We start from the raw sequence: 10,342 nt of genomic DNA, 5'->3' as shown, positions 1-10,342 counted from the left end.
ATTGAATAATGTCCTTAATAGCTTTCAATAAAACACCTACGACACTTCAAATAAATGTTCATATTTGTCTTGTTTTACTATAATTGTTCTCAGTGTCCTCTGAAATGTTGCAGAGATGAAACTCTTGCAGGAATTGTCTGCACAACTTTAAATGCAGTATGACAATTTGACCAGATGGAGGCACTACAACTAAAGGTCAAAGTTTAAGTTAGTCTCAAACACTTTTCAGTTCTACTTAATCCTGCCATCAAAGATTTAACTTGACTGATTTATACATTCTGTCATAACTTTATGATTCAAATGTATAAATTCCTACTATGAAACATTTAAAAACATGTTATTAAAACATGATGTTACAGCAACCCTTTTTTTTTTTTATAGACACAAAGCCAGAAAATCTGAAATTGTTGTTGTTGATTTCTATGTTGAAAACTATATATTGAAAAAGAGTTAGTGTGTAATTATAACACTCTGTGATATTAACCACGAACTAGAAATAGCTTCAGTCAAAATACTGTCTGTATAAAACAACAATGAACTAAATCACTTATAATTTTAAATAATTAATGAGCAATTTAGCAATTTTTAAAATAATTTGAAAATACAGCACATCTAAAACAATGGAGGAGGTATAAGCTCACAGACTCTCTGCTTTTAAACATTAAATTCCTAATTCCTTCTTTGCACGTGAGCTGAGAGCACAACTGCAGCTTGTCAGAAGTAATCTTGACATTACAGAAAACAATTTTGAATCGAAAGATCAAAGGTGAAAGGTCAAAATTATTCTGTCAGGAGTGTTGGGTTCACTGAGGGGGAAAACTGACCAAACCAGAGTGCCCACCGTTGAAAAAGAAAGCAGATAAACATCCCAACCTCTCAGAACCAATTACATATGGCTCCTTTGTGCTTAAAGAAATGCATGTTTAAAAACTAAAGAGGGGGCAGGGTGGTGTGTTCGACGTAGGTGGATGATTTGCAAGCTGTCAGATGACGGCCTTGCGGATGAAGAGCAGTAGGCCCCCATTCTCTGTCCAGTGCTCCCCACCCCCTCACTCAAACTCCTCCTCATTCCCCATGGGAGGAGGTCTGTTGCGCTGTGGCCACACTAAATCAACATCGTCCTAATGAGGTGTCACACTTGACCCCCAGCAGCCTCAGACCCTCACATGGGTGTCAGAGCCACAATGAGCAACCCTCCATCTCCAGCGCTTGGCTGACACATCTTGATTCATGAGAGAGCCTGGGCCCTGTCAGGTCAAAATTACCCCTATCAAAATGCCACCATCAACACATTCATCAACCCTACCTCTGAATCCGCCCTTTTTTCTTTCTCTTCAAAATAACAATACTTCTCCAAAAATCGGCAGTACTTCCTTGCTGCTGCTCTGCATGTGCCCGCCCTCTGACTCCTTAAAAGCACATTTGTGCACAATCATACCTCTTAAAAATCCCACAAACGCCTTGTTCTCACTGATTACCTCTTATTGCAGCTAAAAGTGATATGCCTGTCTGTCATTGGTCGGGGTTCAGCCTTCTGCTCCTAATGGCTCTCTGAGTGATGAACTCAGTGTCCCCCAGGTGTTGGTGAGCCTGTCCTCTGACCTACTGACCCAAAACACTCCTAATGTGAACAGGTCCCTCATAGCTAATTACAAACTTGAGAATGAAATCTGTGTGACCTGCTCCACTGAGTCAAAACAGAGCATGACAGAAGAGGAGCGCTTACTCATAGCAGGGGGTGAGACATGTTATCTTGGTAAAAGTGCACATAGTTAAATTAGGTCATTTTGGCCAAGACACTGTGTGACAGATTGTGGGCATACAGATATTAGTCATTCCAAGAAAAAACATATCCGGGCTCTTTTCCACCAGAGAACCTGCAAGCTCTTCTTCCCCTGGAGATCAGCTCCTTCATTGTGAATGCAGCTGAGACTTCCTGCGATCACCCCGGGACCAGATCATCTCCCGCCTAATCAACTCGGCCCCGGCAGCAGCAGATGTTCTTCTCGACTCAAACGGGGAAGATCAATGTCAAAAACCAATCCATAGCCCGCTTTGTAGATCAATAATCAAAAGCTTTATCAAATCCTCTGTTACAGTTTGGTACAACCTTGTTCTTCGTTTTACAAGGACATGCTATAACATGGTGGCCCCTTGCTGAGAAGATCATTTGCTGTCAGCTGACACTCAACTCTGCCCACTGAGACAGCCATCTGCTCCCAAAGCTTTCCCCTGGGACGAGATGGCAGTCCAGTAAGACCAGTATACCCGTCAACGGACTGGTGTTCAGCCCCTACAAATGTCCATGATCTCATTGTCATTATCATCCAAAATGAGGATGCGAGAACTGTCACTATTTATTACCTAAACTATCAACTATCTTCATGCAGTTTTGCCAGTGTTATAATTCATTATGCACACTTTGCCGTCCATCCATAAGTCACGGTTTCAGATTTAAACAGCCATCATCATTAAGATTATTGTGTCAGGTCGACAAACTCACATACTGTTTCATCTCTGTCAAATGAAACAGTTGGTGTTCACATCATAAGAGTGCCAGAAAAGTACATGTAACAACAATATTTATATTTGAATGTGCAATATGTGTCTAATGAAGCTTGTTATGAATGGTTCATAAAATGGAGTTCATGTAAAGTGTTAATGAAAAGTAATAAAACCGTAAGATGTTACGACCCAACACCAATAATGTTAATGTAGCAAAGCAAAGGTCTCTTGTGCCTCATTAGTGTCCAGATTTAAGTAGGCAGCCTAATTTTTATGACACGATAATTAAGCCAAAATAGCATTTATTACACTACTGAACGTTATTGTGTTTGAAAAATAGAAAGTCTGGATTCAGGAATACATTGAATGCTACGAGAGCTTCAGTTTTAAGACTGTTTTGGACCTTAATTAGGTACTTGTGCGTTTTTTGTGTGAGTATATGTTTGATGTTACCTGTCGCTAACTCATTTTCAAGCAAAATGCAAACATAAAAACACAGTTTCAAGCAACTGATACACTTTTTTGACAAAGCGATTAATGCATTTGATCAGTATATTTGATTGTAGTGAGAGATCACAAATATCTACATGGAGGCAAAGGTGAAATTCATGCATTGACATCAGTGACTGTGACAGTGTAACATGGTTGAAGACTGCAACAGGTTCCTGTTTAATAGGTGCTGCAGAATGCAAGACTTAATATCATGTTATTAATACTACATAATCCTAGAAGCCAAACGTCTGTATTTGTAGGATATTGTTGTTGTATGTTTTCATTTTGTAATTGTTTTCTTCCTGAGCTGTGTGTGGGACTACATTGAGTATCTGTTACACCAGAGATCAAAGTAAATAATACAAAGACAGATTTAAGTCTTTTGTTGTTTTCAGGCAGACAAATTATTGCTGATGACAAAACAACACATTACTACATATCACTACTTTTAATTAAATTCATACAATGCATTTTCAGTTCATCACCTTCCTCTGTGTATAATCTTTGGTTTCCTGGTCGTTCATACTCCTGCCACCAGCTGCCAGCAGTGCTTCAGCAATAATGATTTTCTTACTTCAGAATTTAACCATCACAGTCTCCTTCCCTCCTGATCCAGCCGCAGGGTAACCGGCCAACAGGCTGCTCCTGTCTTCTCTCAGAGCTGCTCATTAAGGTCTCATGTGGAGTCAACAACAGATGAAACATGATTCCTCTCTGAGTAGTTAAGCCGTGTGTTTACTAAATGATCTGAGATGGGGAGATAACCTGCACTTAGACACATTTTGACTGGTTTTGGTTTGTCAAGTCAGAAATTTTAACTCTTTAAACATGTGATATAAGTAGGAAAATGCACAGGATAGAAAAACACAAATTATATGAAAAACTAAAAATCTGTATGTCAGTCAAACCTGTCTGTCTTGCTGAGCTCGACTCATTTCTGTGCCAGCCCCATAATCTATCATCACCTTTACACCAGTGTCTACATCGAAGGCAAATGTACTTAACTGATCAAGAAGATTTTTTTTTTTTAAATGTGTTAACATAAAATCTGTTATGTTCAAAGTTTTTGCACTGTTGCAAAAAAGTTTAACAGTAACATCTTGTTTTGACACTATTTTGCTAACTTTCAACTTTGAAATTGACTGATTAATGACACCTACAATAACAAAAGGTGTATGCACAAGAGCAAAGGAGGTACCCTATTTGTAAAGGTGCCTCAGTAGAGGAGTGCAAAATGTGGATTAGTAAAAGACAATAGAAACATTTTACTCAGTAAAGTTCAGTCATGATGCCACATTATGTGCTTTAAAGACAAAAAACAATCACAAACATACAACCTTTCAAAATGCTCTTTCACCCTTAATGCATGATCATATATTTGCACTCAAAATGTAAAAATCCCAGTAAATCTGTAGATTGATTTTTATATCTTCTTATTTGGCTTTGCATGTTGCATGCTGTTCCTCATACAGTGCAACAAATCTGGGCAATTATAAATTATACTTTTTTAGCCAAAGACATTTGGGTAGGAGCTGAAGCTACCACTCCAGCATTCAGTAATTTTAATAACACAAACACCTAAAGGCAATACATCCCAAATTATCTCTCTCCGTTGCCACTGACTAAAACTATTGCCACCAGTGCTGCTGTTGCTATCACTGCATTACCTCTCTGACCACTGTACACTGATAGTACAACCACATAACACTACCTAGCAACCACACAGAATCACTAAAGATCTTAAATCCACAATTCACACCTTAGATACCTTAGACTGTGTCCAAAAGCACTGCCTATAGTACACTCTTATCTGCTGTGTGTACACTCATACACTATGTCGTGGCCTTCCACACTAGGACAAAAAATGTAGTGTCCATGGCATGTACACTACTTTCTGCTAACGATCCCAAAATGCATCACATTTTTATAGATGTGAAAATTACAGTTGTGTAAAATGATGATGACAAGTAAGTGTTTGAAATCTCAACGTTTGAGTTTTATAGGGAGTAGTGACTGAGCGAAAAAGGGAGTGATTTTGGACACATCCTTAGCAACCACCTAGTGAAACCCTAGCAACCACTTAACAGCCTGTATTAAAGTCTAAGTGCAACTTAGTAACTCTGTAGCTACCACCTAGCAATATCTTAAAGGATCAGTGTGTTGGATTTAGTGGTTTCTAGCAGTGTTGTGGAGATTGCAACACCTTTGTTTCACCCTCCACTTCTAAGCACAAACTATGGTGGCCATGATACACACAAAAATCACGAATGGCCCTATCTAGAGCCAGTGTTTGGTTTGTCTGATCTGGGCTACTGTAGAAACATGCCGGTTCAACATGGCTGACTCCATGCAAAGTGACAGAGAAATTACTTTTTTATCCTCAATTTATTGAATGTGAAAGCTGATTAATCTTCATTCTTGAACTCCCCATATTAACTCTCATCGAGAGGTATGAGAATTTAAGGTGTTTATTTATCAGATGATGTGATTCGTATGTAAATGAAGTAGAAATCAGAAAGTGGGGTAAAATTGTAAAGTTTTTGAACAAAAGGGAACAGTTAAAAGCCTCTGGCCACTTCAAATGAACACAGAATGGAGGCCTAAAGCTGTGCAATCCTTTGTGTTAAAGGAACTTTTGATTTAGTAAAACAGCTAAAACAAGAACCTTTCACACCCAAACAATGGACTCTTTTCTTGAAACTTCGCACTCGACAAGTGAGGAGCAAATTGTACGTGTGTGTGTGGTGTGTGGTGTGTGTGGTGTGTGGTGTGTGTGTGTGTGTGTACAAGTGCGCACGTGTGTGCATGTGACCTATGTCTAACAATCACCCTGACGCATACCACCCTTTCTCTCCTCAAATAAAAACAGAGTAAAAGGAAAAGAAAAATCATCCACTGTTGAAGTACTTTACGAGATCCTCCTCTCAACAGAAAAAGGACTAAGTATCCATGGGAATCTTAGCACGTTAGGGAGGCCTTTCTCCCTTCCTCTCATCCGCTCTCCCCCGCTGCACCCATGGACCAATGCAATTGTTTATTTTCTCCTATTGAGGCTGCTCCATTCACTGGCTCTCACATTTACTCTGCTCAATTGGAGTGAGACAGCACTTATTCGAGGAGAGGAATGTAGCGTTCCACTGACAGAGCAGCAAGAATGCAGAAGAAATAATTAAAACTTTTTAAAGGAAAAGGTACAGCTGAGCATGAGGGAGAACAACATAAAATTGAACAATGCTGACTGACAGGATTTTCTGCTGTGACGAGTATATCCACACATCACCTTGACACTAAAGTGTTTGAATAACGCACAATGCTAGAGGGAAAGTGGAGGAGGGATCCTATAAGGAGGTCATTCATTTGCTGTGCTTTCTTAACAGAAACTCCCTGCAGAACAATGAAGCGTTCCCCGGTCTCTTGTAAGATGTGGCCTGTCCTCCAACCTCACTCCTCCCGGCCACAGCACAATAGCTGCAAGCTGGACCACAGATTGCATTTCTCCTGAGGTCTTTTCTGTCTTGAGGAGGTAGTCCTAATGACAGTTTCCTCTCTCTGTGACAATGGCCATGGCTGCCTCTTCTGTCTCTGTTATCTTAGAGGCAATGAGCTGGAGTCAATACCAACGTTCAGCAAAGTCTGAGGTATAAACTGAAGAGTCAAATCGTACCATCCAAACAGACACAAATACGCTATGTGGTAAAGATGAGCTGCTGATGTAGCAGTGTCGAGCAGTTTCGAGTTGGTTCAACTTGGTTTCCGTGGTAGTGATGGGTTGTTTTTTTTTATAGTACATACCAAGCAGATGTCAAAGAAAAAAATCTTATCTGTTCATCACATTATCACTAACATCCCCTGTGCTGCCTCAGAGCAAAATATGTTGAAACTGTAATATGTGTATTGTGGTGTATCGTGGCTCTGTGCAATTTAGCTAACTGGCTCATTTTTATTTAGGTACATTGCCAAATCACAAATTTGCCACAAAGGGATTAATAATCTTCACTGTATGTGACACCCTTTATCCTTAGAGGCCAGGAAAAGAAACAGCAGGAGAGACATGTAATAGAGTTTGTGTGCACAAAATGGACAAAAATAACAATATTACACTGTAGAGAAACAGAAGGACATCAGAGAAATAACCTGACTGACAACAGAAAGCAGTATGCTGTCTAATTATTGGCTACAATCATACTTTCTTTGTACAATGACACTGAGACAATGCTGAGACTGGCCTCTGAAAGAAAGTCAGTAATAAAGTGGATGTGTAAACTACAGTTCACCCGTTCAAAACCCCAAACTAACTGGTCGAAGTGAGTAAATATAAGCACAGAAAGGTTAACATGCAGTCTGTTTCAGCTGCTAAAGAAAGGGAGACTGTAGCTGCTTGTTGATCAGCTCTCTTAGGGTCAATGACAAGTAAAAGGTTGATTAAGTGAAAGCAATGAAGTGTGCTGTTGTGTTTGTGGAGTGAAGTTCTGTTATAATTGTGATCTGCCGAAGGACTGCAGATGAAAACTGACTGGTATAATTCATCAAATTAAATAACATTTATGTTTCATATTGTACTTCAAGGAAAATAAAATAAATGACCAGAACTTTTGTACTTTCATCAGTACAACTAAGTTCAAAGTGGTTTCATTACCTAAAACAATCACTGAGGCCTGAATGTACTTTCTCAGCAGAATACTACAACTTAAAAATCAAACAAAGAGTGCCGATGAATAAAGCGAAGGTGATATACCTTACTGGAAGACATGCTCTGCTGATCAGGGTACGCTTCCTGGCTTGCAGCATGTTTTCGCTGATGAGATGGAAATTCTGAGTGAAGCAAACAAACACTTTATTTTGCAGAAGATCAGAGACATTTTTGCTCCAGAACCACAGTCTGAATTCAGGCAGGAGGTCATCACATATACAAAACAGAAGTAAATCTCACCTGCCCCCTACTGGTCAGACACATCTAATACACGATCGTACAGGAAAGGAAGATCATTTGCACCAATGTAAGAATCTGTCTTCTTTTGTGTTTATGAGGCAGATGTGACAGTTCATGTGAGTGCAGTAGTAAAACACACACACACAAATAGTTCCTTGTGAAATATGTTAGCATTTAAACAGGGGATTTATAAATGGCTACCATTACAAACTGAGTAAGATACAGTATTGAAGTTCTTGTAGTTACTTTATACTTTTACTTCGCGACAGTTCAGAGGCAAATATTGCACTTATTACTCAACAAAATGTATGTATGATACATTTATTACTCTGCAGGTTCAGATGAATAATACAAAATAAATATAAGCAACAAATAAATTAGGATGTATTATAATGAATAAAGATGTTAGTATATGTTGCATAAATAAGGCCTCACCTTTACCAGCTGCAACATTAAAATAATGTACATATTAATGCATCAATAATTATAATTCACAATAAGTATTTTTACTTTTTATACTGAGAATATCTTGATGGTGTGTCTTTTTACTTAAGTACATTAAAAAATGACTTTTAGTTGTAACAGAGTACTTCTACATTGTGGTATTGCCACTTTTACTTAAATAAGAAATATGACAACTTCTTCCTCCACTGCTCATTTATAAACTTTAATAAAGTAGTGCTAAAGTACTGTCTCCATATTATACAGCCTGCTGTTCTCATAATGTTTCCTTTGTGTGTTGTAATGTGAAAGCTCGGTGCTATCACTTGTCAAGGCCTCAAACTGTGGCATTATTTCCAATCAGTAAAGAAATATTCAGTCTCTTTGACACACTTAAATCAGATATGAAAGACCAGTGAGAAAGTTTTCACTGACAGTCGAAGAAAGACAGCCCCAAGGGGAGAGAGGAAGATAGATGAAACAGCTGTCTATTTTTCTCTGTGGTTTTCACATGTAATATACCAACTAGACTAACCAGCAGCTGCACTGCAGAGCCTCTGTGTGATCTCTCAGAATGGGTGCCTACACTGAATATCCAATTTACGGGGACTACATGTACAGTGAGAACAGTTCTTACAGTGATATTGAGTTTAATATCACAGTAGACTGTCCCAACTCACACCTCCAGGGCTCGGAGATCTTCCTCCCTGTGGTCTATTACATCATCTTTTTCACTGGTTTTTTGGGCAACCTCTTTGTTATCTCAGTCGTGGGACGCAAAGGAAGAAGAGGTGGGCGGCTGGTGGATACGTTTGTTGTCAACCTGGCCTTGGCCGACCTCATCTTCGTCCTCACCCTGCCTCTGTGGTCCCACTCTGCGAGCCAGAACGGCAAATGGATATTTGGGAACGAGCTGTGCAAGCTGAGCAGCTACATCATTGCTGTGAACCGCTTCTCCAACATCTTCTTCCTCACTTGCATGAGTGTCGACCGCTACCTGGCCGTGGTGAAGCTGATGGATTCCAGATACCTGAGGAGCAGCCGGTGCATCCGTGCCACTTGTGCTGCAGTGTGGTTCTTCTCCCTGGTGCTCGGCATCCCATCCCTGGTGTTCAGAAGAGTGGACGAGTCCGATGAGATGCCCTGCTGCGTGGAAGATAGCAGCTCAACTTTTTTTCTGGGCCTGAGCTTGGTCATGGCGTTACTCACCTTTGTGTTTCCAGTGTTGATCATCGTGCTCTGCTATGGCACTATCATCATGCATCTCAACAAGCACTGTGTGGCTGCTGCAAATCCCCGAGCTGCAGCTCGCCACAGACACTCCCTAAAGATGGTCCTGTCCATCATAGTGGCCTTTGTGGTGTCCTGGCTCCCCTACAACGTCTTCAAAGTCATCATGATTTGCTCGCAGCTCTCACATGCAAAACTGAGCTGTGAAGCTTTGTCGTGGCTAACAAACGGGCTCAGCGTCTCTTGCTGCCTGGCCTTCCTCAACAGCTGCGTGAATCCAGCCATTTACTTTTTCCTGGACCATCACTTCAGACGAAGCGCCGAGATCATGTACATGACCTGCGCAGGAAAGCCAAAGCTGCTCCACAGCTACAACTCCTCCGCTTCATTCACCAACGCGGGCACCTCCGAGAGCTTTGCAACCACTGGTGGGAGAAGTCAGCTGCAGATGTCTGAGTAAACACAGCTCTTATCGTTTATTTTGAAGTTTGTAAAGTTATTGTTCTGTTATCTTTTAAGGTCTATCTGCTGTGTTCGTTTTCATAATGTGAGGCTTTGTTCATATTTCTCTCAAGGGATGTTAGTAGGCATTATCAGGACAGTGCTGTGTAGTTTTGTTTTGTTCCAATGAAACATGATTTCTTTTTTCGTATATTCTCTTTTTCCTATTATTATTATTATTATTATTATTATTATTATTATTATTATTACAATATTATTATTATATGCTTTCCATTCTGCTTA

At 39.9% G+C, this 10,342-nt stretch overlaps 1 protein-coding gene across 1 annotated transcript; it reads left to right on the top strand.

The window, feature by feature from the left end:
* Positions 1-8,828: 8,828 nt before the first annotated feature.
* gpr25 (G protein-coupled receptor 25) lies at positions 8,829-10,252 on the top strand. Its single transcript, XM_035662619.1, has one exon. It carries the CDS (start codon positions 8,943-8,945, stop codon positions 10,056-10,058), a length of 1,116 nt encoding a protein of 371 aa, XP_035518512.1. The 5' UTR covers positions 8,829-8,942; the 3' UTR covers positions 10,059-10,252.
* The last annotated feature ends 90 nt before the right edge of the window (positions 10,253-10,342 follow it).

The sequence above is a fragment of the Morone saxatilis genome, unplaced genomic scaffold (genome assembly GCF_004916995.1).
Source record: "Morone saxatilis isolate NCDOM2014 unplaced genomic scaffold, NCSU_SB_2.0 Contig18, whole genome shotgun sequence".
NCBI classification, from domain to species: Eukaryota; Metazoa; Chordata; class Actinopteri; family Moronidae; genus Morone; species Morone saxatilis.
This window is presented reverse-complemented; position numbering and strand designations above follow the sequence as displayed.